Raw genomic sequence first — 18,251 nt, forward strand, 5'->3', positions numbered from 1 at the left:
CGATTTCATTAATGCCCACTGATGACACGCTAAGGACACGCTAAGGTGTCCTTGGCGTGTATCCTCTGGACACACTGAGGATACACTGACGACACCCTGTTGGAACGCTGAGGACACATATAATACACTGCTTACACGGAGGGCATCTTGAGGACGACAACGTCCTCAGTGTGCCCATGGAGGACATCTTGAGGCTACACTGACGACGCTCTGGGGACGCAATAAGAACACACTGTAGACGCACTCTAGATACTGTAGACGCACTCTAGACACTGTAGACACACTTTAGACACTGTAGACACACTCTAAACACATTTTATGAAACACTTACTGGACATATGAAGAACATGCGCTATGCGATATTTAAGCATATGCTGAAATTGCGAAAATGAGGCGACTTGTTCAGCATTCATTTCAACAAATCATATTAAACACTAATTTGACCGTATTTTTGAGCTACATACACATATTGTAGCATGTATTATTATTATTATTATTATTATTAATATTATTATTATTATTGGCATTATAATAATTATTATTTTGTGAGCAAAAGAGCATAAAAAACGTAAGAACAGTATTATATCGCTGTTCCTTAGCTTTTACCTGTCCCTTAGTCTTCCCCTCTCTACTAGAAATCTTCCTGTCACCTAGCCTCCCCCCCCTGTCCCCTAGCCACTTCCTGTGTCTTAGCCTTCCCCTGCCTCCATGGTACCCCCTACGTCCCATAGCCATCCCTTGTCTCCTAGCCTCCCCTATCCCCCAGCCTGTACCTGTCCCGTAGCTAAATCTAGTCCTCTAACTTCTCCCCTGCCTCCTTGTCACCCAATAACACTCAGCATCTTCCTCCTCCCTATCCCGCAGTCATCCCTTCTCCCCTGGCCAGCACCCCAGTCCCCTACCCACCACTGTCCCCTAGCGTCTCTCTGTCCCCCTACCTACCCAATGTCTCCCAGCCGCCCCCTGGCCAGCGACGACCCACGACCCCCCTCCCCCTTCACCTTGTCCTTCCATTAATCACTACAAGAGCTTTCTAGTCTTTACTGCCGGGGGAGGAGGCGGGGAGCTGGGCGATATTAACAAGTCTCTGGAGACCAACACAGCCTAAACACCTCTGAACGACCGCATCACTGCTTTGTAATTGGTCATTTTGAGTGTATGTTGGGAAGGAGGAGGAGGAGGAGGAGGAGGGGGGAATGGGAAGGAGGAGGAGGGGGATGAAGCGGGAGGGGAAGGATGAGAATGTGGAAATGGAAGATATGGAATAGGTGGAGGGGGATGAAGCGGGAGGGGAAGGATGAGAATGTGGAAATGGAAGATATGGAATAGGTGGAGGGGGAAGAGGTAAATTAGGAGAAAGAAAATGAGGCAAGGGAGGAAGATGAAATGTGACGGAGGAGGTGGAAGAGGAGGAGGTGAAGGAAAAGGAAGTGGGGAGAACGAGAATGTGGAGGTGCATGATGTGAAGAAGGAATAAGCAGAAAATGTGAGAGATGGTGATGGAGGACTAGTAGGTGGAAGAGAATGGTGGATGGGGAAAAAGGGAATACAAAGGAGAAATTGTAGGCATAAAAAGATGAAAAAATATAAAAGAAAACATTTTTGTAGTAATTATGTAGTAAAATAACAGTTGTAGTTGTTGTTTTTGTTGTTATTAGCAGATATTAGCATACGTAGCAGACAGTAGCATTAGGAATAGTAGTACTGTAGCGACAACTGAGTGGAAGAGTAAAAGGTTGCGATAAAGGAGCCAGGAGACAGACAGACAGACAGACGCACTCATACAGCATAGAGTATATGAACATCATTCAGCCAAGAAGATATGATGGTAGAGGATCGCTGGGTTAAGTGGTGTTTCCACTGCTTCAAGAGGAAGGTCAGCGGTAGTAACGTGAGGCATTATCTCCACAGCTTATTGTCCAGTTGGTTCCACGGGAATGCTTTGCGGTGTGTGAATACTCGCCGCCTTTGGGGTGTCACGGTGGACCCCATGTTCTGCCCAGGCTGGGTGTCTGGGGAGAGGAGAGGGCTGAGTATTTATGGAGAGGACGGAGTTGAGTATTGGTTAAAAGTTGGGGTTGTGTATTCAGTTGATGAGGGATGGGAGTTTGTATCAGGTTAAGTTAGCTGTTCTATGATTACCACTCATTGGTAATGATTTCATTGGGAAGAGTGTCGGTCGGTCGGTGTCTGTCTGTCTCTCTCTCTCTCTCTCTCTCTCTCTCTCTCTCTCTCTCTCTCTCTCTCTCTCTCTCTCTCTCTCTCTCTCTCTCTCTCTCTCTCTCTCTCCCTCCCTCTTTCTCTCTCTCTCTTTCTCTCTCTCTCTCTTTCTCTCTCTCTCTCTCTCTCTCTCTCTCTCTCTCTCTCTCTCTCTCTCTCTCTCTCTCTCTCTCTCTCTCTCTCTCTCTCTCTCTCTCTCTCTCTCTCTCTCTCTCTCACAGCAGACAAATCCCAGCTCCTTCAACCAAATGAGCCGATGGAATCAAAGTTATCAATCGAAATAATAAGGTTTCCCCATATCTCTTCCCCTTGACCCACCATTATTTTCTCACCTTTCTCCCCCAGTACTCCCTTTGCCCCAATATTATACCTCTACCATACCCCCACCATTGTTTGCCTCCCCAACTGCAGTGTAAATCCCGGAGGTGTGCTCAACATGGCTAGATGCGTCCACTCTTGACCTTGGTGTGGCTGGCTCAGACATGCTCATAAATTATTTTAAGACTCATTCTAGTGAGCCTAGTGAGCCTAAAATTAGTGAGCCTAAAAATTAGTGAGCCTAAAAGCCTTGTTAGCCTAAAATTATTGTTAAAGTCACACAGACCAAAATTATTTTAAAAAGTCTAGTGAGTCTAAAATTATTTTAAGACTCATTCTAGTGAGGTCACCAGTAGTTCAGATTCTGTTGCATTTGATTCTGGTCATCAATATAAAAAATGATTTAGATTCAGGTTTCAGTAGCAATATTTGCTAATTTGTCGATGATACGAAAATCGGGAGGAAAATAAACATAAGAACATAAGAACAAAGGCAACTGCAGAAGGCCTATTGGCCCATACGAGGCAGCTCCTATTTATAACCTCCCAATCCCACTCATATACATGTCCAACCCATGCTTGAAACAATCGAGGGACCCCACCTCCACAATGTTACGCGGCAATTGGTTCCACAAATCAACAACCCTGTTACTGAACCAGTATTTACCCAAGGAAAAACAAGGAAAAAGATTCACTATCACTTCAAGACGACCTAAATAGGGTTCTGAAATTTTCAAAAGATTGGCAGATGCAGTTTAATGCTTACAAATGTAAGGTTTTAAGGCTAGGTAATGATGATAGAGTTACAAGATACGAGCTAGATGATGTTGAGATTGCGAAGTCGGATTGTGAAAGGCGAAGAATTAGGGATAAGGTGTTAGAGGTGTAAAAGTGGATGAATGGTCATAACAAAGGGGATTTTAACAGGGTATTATCCCCTTTGTTATGTCCATTCACCCACTTTTAACAAGTGGGTGAATGGACATAACAAAGGGGATATTAATAGGGTATTAAAAGTATCAACACAAGACAGAACACGAAACAATGGGTATAAATTGGATAAGTTTAGATTTAGGAAAGACTTGGGTAAATACTGGTTCAGTAACAGGGTTGTTGATTTGTGGAACCAATTGCCGCGTAACATTGTGGAGGTGGGGTCCCTCGATTGTTTCAAGCATGGGTTGGACATGTATATGAGTGGGATTGGGTGGTTATAAATAGGAGCTGCCTCGTATGGGCCAATAGGCCTTCTGCAGTTGCCTTTGTTCTTATGTTCTTATGTTCTTATTAAAAGTATCAACACAAGACAGAACGAAACAATGGGTATATACTGGATAAGTTTTGATTTAGGAAAGATTTGGGTAAATACTGGTTCGGTAACAGGGTTGTTGATTTGTAGAACCAATTACTGCGTAGCATAATATAAGGAGGATCCCTTGATTGTTGCTAGTGTAAGTTAGATATAAGAACGTAAGAACATAAAAGCAAAGGAAACTGCAGAAGGACTATTGGCCCATCCGAGGCAGCTACTATTTATAACCACCTATTCCCAGTCATATACATGTCCAACCCACGCTTGAAACAATCGAAGGACCCCACCTCCACTACGCTTCGTGGTAATTGGTTCCACAAATCAACAACCCTGTTACCGAACCAGTATTTACCCAATGTCTTTCCTAAATCTAAACGTATCCAATTTATACCCATTGTTTCGTGTTCTGTCTTGTGTTGATACTTTTAATACCCTATTAATATCCCCTGTGTTATGTCCATTCATCCACTTGTAAACTTCTATCATGTCACCCCTAACTCTTCGCCTTTCCAGTGAATGCAACTGGAACGCCTTTCCAACTTGATAACTGCTAAACTTGTCAGTTACTTGTAAAGTCAAATCAACAAAGATTTACAAGGAGTCGCTATTGTTTCATCGTTTTATTATTTTTTATCTTTTATTTACTCGAGGCACATGAAAGAATTGTAAATATACCAAATCATCCTAAAAAAAATATAGAGCTTAGTAGTACTATTCAAGGGATGATAGGGACATAAGAACTAAATCAAAGAAACTGGAGAAGGCTTTTTGACTCATTAGCGGCAGCTCGTATTTATGTCCATCAAAACTAATGTACTGACCATTAGTTCAAGTTTTGTACTATTGGAATTCTAAATGGCGTAACAAAAAACAAAAGAGAAAAATAAAAGTGAAATAAACAAAATAATAAAACGAAAACTACCTTAACAGTGCTTATATTTACTAGGCTGAATCTAGTATATATAAGCACTATACTATGTAAGGCTAAGAACAACCCCGCTCTTGTGCCAGGTAAGTCCAATACGGGCTCACCATAGCCCGTGCTACTTGGAACTTGTTGTTCCCAGTAGCTGAGTCTATAACAACAATAACAACGAAAGGCTAAAGAAAAATCAGTTAGAGCAGTGAGGTGACTCGAACCCACAGTTCCAGGCGCGTACCTTACCCCTGTACCACGACATGATATATAAACTAAAAACCTGGAGTTGCAACCAAGCAACAGACAGTCTGAGAAGCGGTAAGTAACGCGCACGGCTCCGTGATCCCTGGTTCGAGCCAGCGAGCCTTCATTTCACACAGAAATCACAATTGCGTGATGCATCAAATGAACAAATCCACAAGGGCCGTGACGAGGAATCGAACCTGCGTCCGAGAGCATCCCAGACGCTGCCTTAATCGACTGAGCTAAGGCAGTGTCTGGGATGCTCTCGGACGCAGGCTCGATTCCTCGTCACGGCCCTTGTAGATTTGTTCGAGCCATCTTATTGTTACATGTAATTTTTCTCACTGATGTATATTACGTTAATATGATTTCTTTGCATTGTTTGGTTGTTGACGTCTGTTTCAGGTTCTCCTTAAAAATTACTATAACAATTTCTATTACTATTTCAGCATTAAAACCTTACCATATTCTTCAATGTGGACGATATCATAAATTTACAAACTTACAAATATTTACTAATCGTAAATATCAATAATTGTGCTCCTGGACCCTTTTGGGTCACTGAGGGCGGGGTTACCCGCGGTGACCTGGGATTGGTGTACCCTGTACTGAAGGCGGGATCTCTTGTTGCAGAGTGAGGTTGACCTGAGCAGCAGTGTAATTGGCGAGCGTGCGGCCACGTGACCTGAGGATATGGGCGAGCCGGGACAAAGGTCAGTTCACCTGGTGGCTTGCGAAGCTGAGGACGTACCGAATATCGCTCCTCACCACAACACAACAATGCAGAAGACCTTCTACGAGACTTACCCATCCCAACCTACCTACTACGAGAACGCCTTCAACAACGGCTATGGCTACGACCCCGGGGCGTGTGGCCAGTTTTACGACGAATATGCGGAGTACCGAGCAGCATATGGTCTAGCCCCCAACATGTTTCCTCAACATATGATGATGACCCAGGGGCCCCAGCCCGATTATAGCTCTTACGCGACGGCGCAGCAAGTCGGCTACGGCGAGCCGGGCTTCACCAAAGAGTATATAGCATGGGCCAAAGACCACCCTCGAGGCCAGGAAAAAAGGAGCTCTACGCCCATCGACGCCCACCAGCAGCCTCCCGGCCCGGGTCAGATGACACCTCTCCAGCAGCAGCACCAGTCCACGGCAACACAGGGACAACCTCCTCAAGTAATTACTCCTCCCAATCAACTGACGCCCATCTCTCTGCCTTCAGGCTCAGGTAGGCCTTAATTAGTGTTCGTTTATTACATTGAGTGAATGTTTTTTTCTGTTCGTTTACGTATTTCAGCCCGAGTCGACCGGGCATCTTGCTGTCTGGCTCCTCAATTATTCTTAGCGGACCGACACTATTATGTAAATAACGGACATGTTTTTTTCCAACCAATTCTTACCTGTTGTCCAAACCACACACTAGAAATTGTCGAGACGACGACATTTCGGGTCGTCCCGAACCATTATCAAGTCGATAATGATGAGACGTAATTGATTGATAAAGATTAAGCCATTCAAGAGGTGGCACGGGCATGAATAGCCCGTAAATGAGATGAGGGAGGCAAGAGAGAGGGGTGTTACTCTAACCTCGTTACACAATTCTTACCTTAGAATTCATACCTAAGTGTGTAGTTCTTAGCTTATTAGTTTCAGTACACGGTATTATTTTATATATATATTATATTTTCGCGATATAGACTTTTCGGAACACTGGTTTGTTCAACGACTCAAGTGTATCTAAGACTTTAAATGACTTTAAAAGTGCGTGGATTGGTAGAATAAAAGTGCAGTCGCACCTCCACAGATCTCCAGTAACAGCTCAAAATGGCTCAAAAAGGTAACCACTTACGGGCTATTCATGCCCGTGCCACCTTTTGGGTGGCTTAATCTCATCATCATCGTAATAGCGGTCAGTACAATTTCCACAGTCAACACAATTACATTGCTAGTACAAAAGTGCGTGGATTGCTAGTACAAAAGTGCATGGATTAGTAGTACAAACGTGCGTGGATTGCTAGTACAAAAGTGCGTGGATTGGTAGTATGAAAGTGCGTGGATTGGTAGTATGAAAGTGCGTGGATTAGTAGTACAAACGTGCGTGGATTGCTAGTACAAAAGTGCGTGGATTGCTAGTACAAAAGTGCGTGGATTGGTAGTATGAAAGTGCGTGGATTGGTAGTATGAAAGTGCGTGGATTGGTAGTATGAAAGTGCGTGGATTGGTAGTATGAAGGTGCGTGGATTGCTAGTACAAAAGTGCGTGGATTGCTAGTATAAAAGTGCGTTCATTCGTAGTATGAAAGTGCGTTCATTCGTAGTATGAAAGTGCGTGGATTGGTAGTATGAAAGTGCGTGGATTGGTAGTACAAAAGTGCGTGGATTGGTAGTACAAAAGTGCGTGGATTGGTAGTACAAAAGTGCGTGGATTGGTAGTATGAAAGTGCGTGGATTGGTAGTAATAATAACTAATAGTAATAGTAATAATTACTATTGCTAATGTAATAGTAATCGAAGCATCGAAGTGTAGCATCGAAGCTGGTTTGCTGAATGTCAAAATGCAATAAATTGCTTTATGCATTAACAAAGGTTAGACTCGGTTGGTTATGTGTGACGTTGGCTCAGGATTTAGCAACGTTTTGTAATCCTTCGTTATAATGTGACGTATCTGATACTCTCCCAACCACACACTTCCTCTCCCAACCACACACCTGCTCTTCCTCTCCCAACCACACACCTGCTCTTCCTCTCCCAACCACACACACCTGTGCCACCCATCTGTTCACCACTCACACAAGCGGGATCGTCACCTAAACACTTGTCGGTATCATTATTTTATACTATGCTACAATGTAACATGTAACATTGTAATGCTACAATGTAACCTATAATGTAATCTTGTTACATTGTGCCAAGCAACTTGTGCACACAATAATATATATTAGTAATTAATAATGCGAGTAAAATCTTATTTATACTCTATTTTGCCTGTGTCTCTGTACCTGTATCCAGGTACCTAGATTCAGCTACTCAGAACAAGAAGTTCCAGTAGCACGGGCTATGGTGAGCCCGTAACACGTTACTATTTCCCTGCTCGTCCTTTTATTTATCTGTCCCTCACCACGTGTCAACATATTCTAATTTCTCGCAGCGCATTTGTATTCTCAGCCCGTCTCTTTTCATACATATCTGCCCTCTTGTTCCACATTATGTTGCTATGTATATCTACCCTTTACCCTGCTCAGCCTTCCCCTTGTTACATGTTTACCACTATTTGTTACCCGTCTACTCTTATCCCAGCCCTTCTCTCTCTCTCTCTCTCTCTCTCTCTCTCTCTCTCTCTCTCTCTCTCTCTCTCTCTCTCTCTCTCTCTCTCTCTCTCTCTCTCTCTCTCTCTCTCTCTCTCTCTCTCTCTCTCTCTCTCTCTCTCTCTTCCTGACATTTACTTCTGAGTAAGTTCTGGGAAAGAATGAGTAAATTCTGAGAAAGAATGAGTAAGAACCTTACTCCCTGCTACTCTCTATCTTCCCCAACCAACCACTTGGGTTGGGCGATAGAATGACGGTTTCGCTTCATGCAGGTCAGCGTTCAATCCCCGACCGTCCAAGTGGTTGGGCACCATTCTATCCCCCCGTACCATCCCAAATCCTTATCCTGATCCCCTTCCAAGTGCTATATAGTCGTAAGGGCTTGGCGCTTTCCCTCGCTAAACAATTCTGACTTATCTGATTTTCATCGTTTTAATCATCCCAACATTTCAGTTTGGCTTATTATTTTTTTGTTTTATGGGAGCTTATCTTTGTAGTTTTATTTCATAGCTGTGTTGTCTGTAGTTAAATATTATATGATAATGATGGTTGTTCACACTCCACAGTTCCCCAAAGCACTTACCTTAACAATCCCCTTAATGCTTTGTTGTCCTCTCAGGCAAGCTTATCTTCTTCAGTGCTTTGAAACACTTTGAACTACAGGCAACGTCATCTTGCTCCTCATGACTCTCTGGGGTAAAGAAATTACTTTCTTGAAGCAGTTTGACTCACACCAAGTCTCTGCAGGAGGACTGCTCCCTTCCTAGTCCCCTTCAAGAACTATTTGGCTCTAGGGGCCCTTATTATCTTACGCGTTTTCAACTATTTACTCTCGCGTTTACTCTTGTGTCTTATTTACTCTCGCGTTCCAAATTTTCATTCGTTCTTCATTTCTAAACTCTCACTCACTTCCTCTGACGAACTTGTTAGTGTCCTCCACTTGGCACCTCCATTCCTTTCATTTCTCTTGCTTTTATTTTACCACCTCGACCTCCTTCTCTTACGGCCCTCCGAGGCACCCTTCATCTGACACCTGTTCAGCCGAGTTCTGGTTGATCCAGGCGGGGGTGCGATGCGAGGCAGGTCATCAGTCAGCAGGGCTGTGGTGCCATTCTTTGGGACAGCGGACCCGACTCTCTGGCACTCCATCACCCACACAGTCATCACCTGACACGCCTGCTACCAGTGCCATATTTTACGCTGGGACGAAGAGAGTGAGAGGGGGGAGGAGAAGTCAGGGGTGGCACCCTTGTGGATTCCCTATACATCGATTTTTCTTCTTTTGGGAAGTGTGACACATCGAGAAAACAATTTGATTACGTGGGTGCGGTTTAGCAGGAGGAAGCTTTATGGGGTGTTGAGAGTCTCGTGGGAGCATTACAAGGAGAGTTTATTATTTATGATCGTGTCTTGTAAGCTGTTGTTGGAGAGAGATGGAGTAAGAGACTTGATGACACTCATGTTTCTCGAGACTTGCTGTTCATGCAAGGATTATATTTCCTTATCAATGTTGTTATTACACAGTTGTTTTATAATTAAATGTGAAATGATGATAAAATTAAAATAATTGCTACATAAAAAAATGTATAATAAATCGCGATTAGAGGTACATGTAATTTTATCTTATGAAACTGTATTTAATGTTTTTTAAGAAGAGTATGTAGCTACATATAAGATATACGAGTAATTAGTATATATATATATATTATATGCATCAAACGCGTGGACGCTAAGCCCCGAAATCATCTCTACGCCAGATAACTACGCCATCGAAAACGACATAACACTATCAATATTTGATAAACGTGTCAAAAGGAAATAGCAAAGTCAAGAGTAATTACGCAAGCCATTTGTTAAATAAAACTTGACCTGAGGAACTAAAGCTCGACCCAAGGGACACATTTAGGTTAGTAAAACACACCCACACACCTGAATCTGTTAAGTACCCATCTGGGAGCACTTGCTACTGCGAATCACAGTACATCGAAGACTTTTCTTTTATCACCTAAAGTGTTGTCACCCACATCATCATTCCAATCTGTACCACCAATAACACCGCCATTGGTACCACCATGGAATACCATTAGTACTAACCATACCGTTAGCACCACCACTAGCACTACATCCTTCACCAATTACAACAAAATCAGAACCACCACCGCTAGCACAACTATCACCACCACCATCGCCACCATCACCACCACCATTGCAAGAGAAGTACTCTTGGAATCCGAGAGTGAGCCGCTTGGGTCTTGGAATGCACTCTGGGACATGGCTCCTGGCTCCGAAATATTAACCTTAGACCAAAATAACTCACTGGTGTATTTCTTAATCAAAATGATTTAACTGTTCACAATGATTAGGATAAATGCAAATATTTCTAAATATAAAATATAATAATAAACTAAACATTGGTTTAAATATTTTACAAAAATATTAGATCTTTGAAAATCATCCGTATGCCAACTTTTGTCCGAATCATCGGTTAACATTGAATTGTTATCGTTATAAGCGAGAATTTATTCGAAAATCATCGTCCATAATTTGGCTTTGTTGGCTAAATAGAACGAAAATAATAACGGTGATAAAACTTAACCTGGATTTAATATAACACATACACAGCACGCCCTCGCGGCTGAGTGGACAGCGCTCTGGGGTCGTAGACGTAAGGGGTCCGGGTTTGATTCCAGGCCTATGAGAAGCAAATGAGTAGATTTTCTGTTACCCTGATGCACCTGTTCACCTAGCAGTAAATAGGTACCTGGAAGTTATAAATAGGACACCTGCTGCTTCCTGGGAATCTTTGTGCGTGTGTTACAAAGAAATATATGTAGTAGACATATAGACATTCTTATATTGTAGTAGACACAAATAGGAGAAATAGATTGGTTAGAAAGAGCTAATAGCTTGCTAATAATACTATATAAGAGCTAATAGCTTGCAAATAATATTATATAAGAGCTAATAGCTTGCTAATAATACTATATAAGAGCTAATAGCTTGCAAATAATACTATATAAGAGCTAATAGCTTGCTAATAATACTATATAAGAGCTAATAGCTTGCAAATAATATTATATAAGAGCTAATAGCTTGCTAATAATATTATATAAGAGATAATAAATATAAGAGCTAATAATATTCTACCAGCACAAATAGTAAATACACACCCAAATAACATTCCTGCATATACCAAAGCGAAGCCAATAAATATTTAGGAAAAAGCCTTTGCTATTAATGAACAGAATATTCAATAACATTGATCATATTGATGCCTCAGTTCCCGATTATGAGTCGAAAGGGAAGCCAACTGTACTACGAGGCCCATGTGGGTTATTGGGTTCTAGATGAGTTGAATAGACAGGTAGCACTACTGAAGTAAACAGTTTACCCCAGTGGCCAAAATATGCATGAGTAACGTAACCTCATCGTTGAATTAACACTACTCATGTATATTTAGGGTAACTGGTTTAAAAAATGTGTTAGGTACAACGACGAGAGAGGCCAATAGGTCTGCTGTAATGTTTCCTAATTCTTATGTTCTAATACTTTATACGATTTTCTACACCTTAGTTACACTGCAGATCAAAGGTTCAATCCCTTGCAAAAAAAATGTAGATGAATATGCACCCGAAAGTCCACCCAGTGCTACTTATTACAACATAATATTTACAACACAAGCAAATATTCTCCTGTACCCCCTCCCTTCCTCCCCGCAGCACACATACTCAAAAACAGGAGTTCGATCCGGAAGGCACAAATAGGCGAACATTCCACTGGCCCTGGTTCGATTCCCAGGCGATAAAATTGAAAGGTGGCATTATTTTTCTTTTGTATCACATAACCTTGACCATAACGGACGGAGGCACTTGCATCCACCTCATTTGCATAATATTACACACCAGTTCACTCCCCACAGCTAGCAATAATACTGGTAAATGTACAAGAATGTGGAGGAAGAAGAGGCGGCGGCCGGTGGAGGCTGCGACCGGACATCTGACCCACCACAAAACCCTGAGGGATATGGACAAAATTAATTCCTGCTTCGATTTTGTCAATGGGCTGTGATGGATCACCAGGCGGAACTCCCGGCCACAGATGGAACTGTTTCTCGTCCACACTCTTACTCTGTCTTTCTCTCTCTTTCTCTGTCTCATTACACTTCTCTCATTTCTTTTTTTTCTATTTTTTCTAATTGCAAGTGTATATAATAAATAAAAACATTTAGATTATAGATGTGTATGTATGTTAAGGAAATAGTCTCTAGGAATTGGCACTAGCTGACGAGTCACAAGGCCGTCTTGGCTACCCCGATGTTAGATACGTCTCCCATACGTCTCTTACGGACGTATTTCTCTTAGGTCTTTTACGTTTCTTACGTATAAATGTCTTACGTCTTTTACGGATAATTGTAATGAATTTTCTGTAACAACTAAGCTCCGCTATCAAATTAGGCAACAAATATCTGTGCTCCTACACTATCTTTTTCCTTCCATTTAGATTTTTATTTGGTTAATTTGAATACTATCGGAAAACGAGATGTATCAGAAGCACATACCGTAATTTCAAGATTATAAATTGAGAGCATAAAATGTTCCCGCTCGCTAAACCATCCAATTCCCGCGTGAATAAAATGATCGGTTTTAGTTACAAGAGTTAACCATTCTGGATAAGTCCTGGGGATAAAAATTATCTGAGGATTTAAGAAAATTAATGTCAGTTTAAATAAGCGTGAGACACACTTGGCCTTCAAGTTGTGTTGTTTAAGTTGAAGAAGCCTGTCAAGTTAATATTTGTTTCTCCTTCTTTGGTTTTCTTTCAAAATTTATTTTTTTTGGTTTCCCCATCTCCCCTCCCCACATTCTTAGTTGTAATCGTTTTCTAGTTGCCTCCTTCCTCCTCCCTTCAGCCTTGGCCTTTGACAGGATGGGCTATTATCCAGGTATCTCCCGTTTAGTAGTTTTGTTTTATATACTTTTTTCTCTTTGTTTCGTTAGATGTCTGATTTTTTTTTACATTATACATTTATATTATATATTTGTATATAAATGTAAATATACATACATATACATTATATATTTGTATATATATAATGTATGTATATAATTATGTATATATATATATATATATAATTATTTATGGCCTGGGGACCATTCAGGCTTGTTCGCATATAATTATTTATGTATATATATATAATTATTTATGTATATATATATAATTATTTATGTATATATATAATTATATACATTTATTTATATGTATAAATATGATTGAAAGTGATTATTCTAGCACGTATTTTCTTAATCATAAGTTTATGAAATGAATCTTTAATTAATCTTTGCATTTAATCGGAACTCTACTTCCACTATATATTTGTCTTTTCAAGTCTTTAAAATGCGTGCTGAGGTGGTATAACCATTACCGTAGAAATATAACTCTAAATGGCTGTAGATGTAGGAAAGTGAGAACTTGGTCTAGAGTGGTGGCGGCCGAGCCTGGCCACCAGGTGACGGAGTTTGGTCAGGTTGTGTCAACAATCGATGTTTAAACTCGACCGACACACTGCTCACTAAAACCACCTCCTCATACCCCACTGTTTAAAGCTTTATTTACTAGCTGCACGGCACATGGCACTATTTTAATTATACTCTCTAGACATGTGGGACTTTTTGCCTTCGGGTTTGTAAATGGTATAACTCGGTGTTTCCTTATAGATTAAAAAGTATTCGGTAATGACCCCTCGAGACTCTACAGTGACGAACGAAGCCGGCGAAAGGGATTCGAACTACTCATTTCCCTTTTGGCTTATCTTTGTGCCATTATTTACTCCTAATCCACTAGCACGACTTCAAAGGCTTCCGCTAAGTAAAGACAAAGACAAAAAATCCTGGAGCTGTCGTGCAACCTTCCACTATTTTGTGATGGTAGGATTTTCTTGCCGTGAATGACAATAATAAGTTGTCTCCTAGGTGGCTGGCGGTGCGGTTACTCGCCAAAACTTTCGATGTTTTGCATCTCGAGTAAAGATGCGTAAGCACGTGTCTTGATTACCTAAGGATCTGCTGGTACATTTTAGGCTTCTATTACTTGACTACATTTTAGGATTCCACTGACCGGATAATTTTTTATATTCAACTGGCAGCGCCAGTTGCCCAAAAATTAATTTGCGGGTTTTATAATTACAAAAAAATACTACGCGAATGCACTAGTATACATTCAATACTGGAATCTCCACCTCTGGTGTGGGTAAATTACTTAAGACGAAACGGTAGCCAAAAGCTCCTATAAGGAAAGGGGATTACGGGATGAGTAATGTATCTTCTCGCTACCCATCCTACAGTACTCTTCCTTGCTACACTACTAACCCGTCACCCCACCTCCCCCCTGACCCCCCCCCCCCCCCCGTCCCTCATCCTTGCTACCTACCAAATGTCTGCCCCCCCTCTTCCCCTCCCCCTCTTCCCCTCCCCACCAACACCGCCTGGAGCCCACCCTGAGTGTAACCACCCATTGTATTGTTTGAGGGATCGAGTGCTTTCAGGCACTTACTAGAGATGGATCACGAGGGAGGAGGGTCGCGGTGAGAGATGTTATATAGATGCTTGTGGTGTCTGAGTGGCTGGAGGTGTTAGGAGTGGACTAAAGGGAGAAGGGGAGGTGAATCTTGGTGGTGGCTGTGAGGTAACTGATTACGATTTGCGTGAACCTTCTTGAGGTTATCTTGAGATGATTTCGGGGCTTAGCGTCCCCGCGACCCGGTCCACGACCAGGCCACCCTTTTTGTTACACACCTCCAGGGAAGCAGCCCGTGCCAGCTGTCTAACTCCCAGGTACCTATTTACTGTTGGTACCTCGCATAAATCTTTATACTTAAGTGTAAACAACTATACTTCGGAATAATTTTTATATTCAACTGGTAGCATCTGAAAAATTAATTTGCGGGTTTTATAGTTACAAAAAATACTACGCGAATGCACTAGTATACATTCAATATTGGAATCTCCACCTCTGTTTTACCTCTTTTTTACCCTTAATGGCGTTAAGGTATGGCAACTATACCTTAAAAACCCTTTAACTTGGAACCGTCCACCCGTCTTCTGGCTGCTAAAGGTGACCATAATGAATGAATACATCATACCAAAGACGTCTACAAATTAGAGGTATTGTCAGACAAAATCACCGTGACAAGGTAAGGAGGATTGAAGCAATAATCGGTGACTGTGCGCTCGTACAACATGGTTGCAGTTGGCTATCCCAATCATTATGGACGAAAAGGTAGTGGCCGCGGGAAAGAATCAGTAATAGCGAGAATCGGTCTTGGAGATTCGGAATGGAAACGACAGTTGAGCGGCGGAGTTGAAGAATCTCAAGAGTGACGGACACCGCCTTGACCACTATCTAAGACTGAATATGTGAGATATTAGAAATGTGCAGAATAAGTAACCCCACATTGTTTCAGTTAGGAAAAACCCTATTCGTCAGCTATAGATGCTGTTTCATTACACAGAAATCACAATAGCCTGATGCATCAAATGAACAAATCCACAAGGGCTGTGACGAGGGTCACAAGGGCCGTGACCCTTATGGATTTGTTCTTAAGATTCCCCAATTTTGCACCTGCAAGATAAAAAGATTTTAAGGGTTGACAAATGTTAATCTTGTTTTAGAAGCTGTTCACTTGACTGTGTCTGGGTACAAGTAATGGGAGGAAGAAGTGGGCAGTTTTTTTTAACCTGATGCCCCTGTTACCTGGCAGTAAATAAGTACGTGAGAGTTACAGCTGTTACGAGCTGCTTCCTGGTTTTTGTGTCTGATGCAGTTGCAGCACAATTCTTAATGTGCGAGTCTGCAAACATGCGTTATCAGGGAGTGAGAAATATACTTAATACTTATTAATAAAGGTAACTGTCCACATCAAAGTTCATTGTGAATGATGTAAAGACGTAAATTATGAGTGAAAAATTTGTGAGCAAATGATTGAAAATTCTTTATTCTATGAATAAGTTAGAGTAGACCGAAGAAGTGGTGATTATCGTATGATAGCAGTTTTCTACTAAATAATCTGAAGTCCTTGACTTAAGTTGGTATTAACCGCTTAGGAAACATTTTTTTTCCTGCGTCTCTGTTTATTAAAATTGATGGTTTTTAGCCTAGTGTTAATTGTTTTGGCGGTGCTAATGGAACACCTCAATAGGTGCCAGGACACTGAACAACATAATTAAACGTGGTTATGTAGCAAAGCTGTGCATTAGTCATTAACGTTAGCTTCTCCACAGATTACGAGGTCAGCAGCGATGTTGCGGGATTGAACACCAGCGCTGCCGCCCTGCCCGGAGGCGGTCCTGCCAAGCGAGCACGTACGGCCTACACTTCAGCCCAGCTCGTCGAACTGGAGAAAGAGTTCCACTTCAACCGTTACCTGTGTCGTCCAAGGCGAATAGAAATGGCGGCGTTGCTCAGCTTGACTGAACGGCAGATAAAAATATGGTTTCAGAATCGTCGAATGAAGTATAAGAAGGATCAGAAATCTAAAGGAATACGCGACAGGAGCCCCAGTTCACCGTGTGCATCGCCTGCTGTCTCTATGCCAGCCACATCCCCTTCAGGCGAGGTCAACGCCGTCTCTCCAGTCAACCATTGCCTCAGCGGGGGTCATCTGGTTAGTCAGCAGCAGTCGTCGCACGGGTCTGGAGTGTCCCGTCCTCAGCAGCAGCAAGAGGCTCGTCACTACTTCCCTAGCAGCTGCAGCGGGCCCAATCAGCACAACAGATCCGGTATGGTCGCCTCTGTGACGGGACACCATGGACCCATGCCCCACTACATGGGGCCCACGAACTTCTCTCCCGCCGTCAGCATGCACGAAATGCAATTGACGGGGCAGGGTCATATGTATCAACACAACATGCATATGCCCTGCCCACCGCCCCTACAAGAGTACCCACCCTACGCTCAATCGCAACAAATCAGGCACGTGAGCCACGATGCGAGAAAGCCGGCACTGACCAGCCTGTAGACTATCTCTAGGTCATTTATGGGAAGTCTGGCTGGCTTTCCCTCGTCTCCTCACAACAGAGAGGACAATTATTTATCACTGAGGCAGCGCGGGTGGAAACTATTGTTAGCGGCGTCTGTCTATGAATTTCTAAAAACGTCGACGACGCCTAGACTGTTCATACTAAGAGCTGAAGGCTGAAATTTCACACGAAACTGTAGTTAGCCGTGAGCATGGAACATCAGTGTTACCTGATATATTGCGATGATTTACTGGATGACTACTCTTCCCCCCAGAGGATGAGACAAGTGTAGGTTGTCTAAAGTCCTTTGGGGATTGTTTAGGGAAGGGGGAGTCTAAAGGATAAACTTAGACTTCTGTTAAGATGATTCTGTCAACTCGGTCCGAATTAAACTTGTGATTAATCGTAGTTACCTAGCATGTAAGAAAATGTATCTGGTTAGTAGTATTAAATACGAAAAACGGTGGCAAATGGCTTAACCTAGTGTGTGACTATCCCTTACAATTTTATTTGACGTCATTTTTCAGAAACATTAAACCTAAATTAAATTTCACTAAGTTTATTGAGGTATATACACACACAAAGGGATGAAAGGGAATTATATATATATATATATATATATATATATATATATATATATATATATATATATATATATATATATATATAATATATATATATATATATATATATAATTATATATACATATATATGTATATATATATATATATACATATATATATATATATACATATATATATATATATATACATATATATAAACGTAAGAAAGATCGAGAAAAATCTTACTTTTTCGGTCATATTTAATAATATATATATATATATATATATATATATATATATATATATATATATATAACGGAGGGGGAACCAATGGTTCCCCAATGGAGCCG

At 41.6% G+C, this 18,251-nt stretch overlaps 1 protein-coding gene across 1 annotated transcript; it reads left to right on the forward strand.

The window, feature by feature from the left end:
* Window positions 1-5,653: 5,653 nt before the first annotated feature.
* LOC123751785 (homeobox protein Hox-A2b-like) lies at window positions 5,654-17,785 on the forward strand. Its single transcript, XM_045733867.2, has 2 exons — window positions 5,654-6,248; window positions 16,601-17,785. Exons 1-2 carry the CDS (start codon window positions 5,705-5,707, stop codon window positions 17,335-17,337), a joined length of 1,281 nt encoding a protein of 426 aa, XP_045589823.2. The 5' UTR covers window positions 5,654-5,704; the 3' UTR covers window positions 17,338-17,785.
* The last annotated feature ends 466 nt before the right edge of the window (window positions 17,786-18,251 follow it).

Source organism: Procambarus clarkii, chromosome 7, assembly GCF_040958095.1.
Source record: "Procambarus clarkii isolate CNS0578487 chromosome 7, FALCON_Pclarkii_2.0, whole genome shotgun sequence".
Classification (NCBI taxonomy): Eukaryota; Metazoa; Arthropoda; class Malacostraca; order Decapoda; family Cambaridae; genus Procambarus; species Procambarus clarkii.

What these genes read in the sequence shown, in the direction of transcription:
- LOC123751785 (XM_045733867.2), top strand. Translation starts at nt 5,705, where the DNA reads ATGGGCGAGCCGGGACAAAGGTCAGTTCACCTGGTGGCTTGCGAAGCT. An exon ending in CTCTCTGCCTTCAGGCTCAG is followed by an intron (nt 6,249 to 16,600) that starts GTAGGCCTTAAT and finishes GCTTCTCCACAG; the next exon opens with ATTACGAGGTCAGCAGCGAT.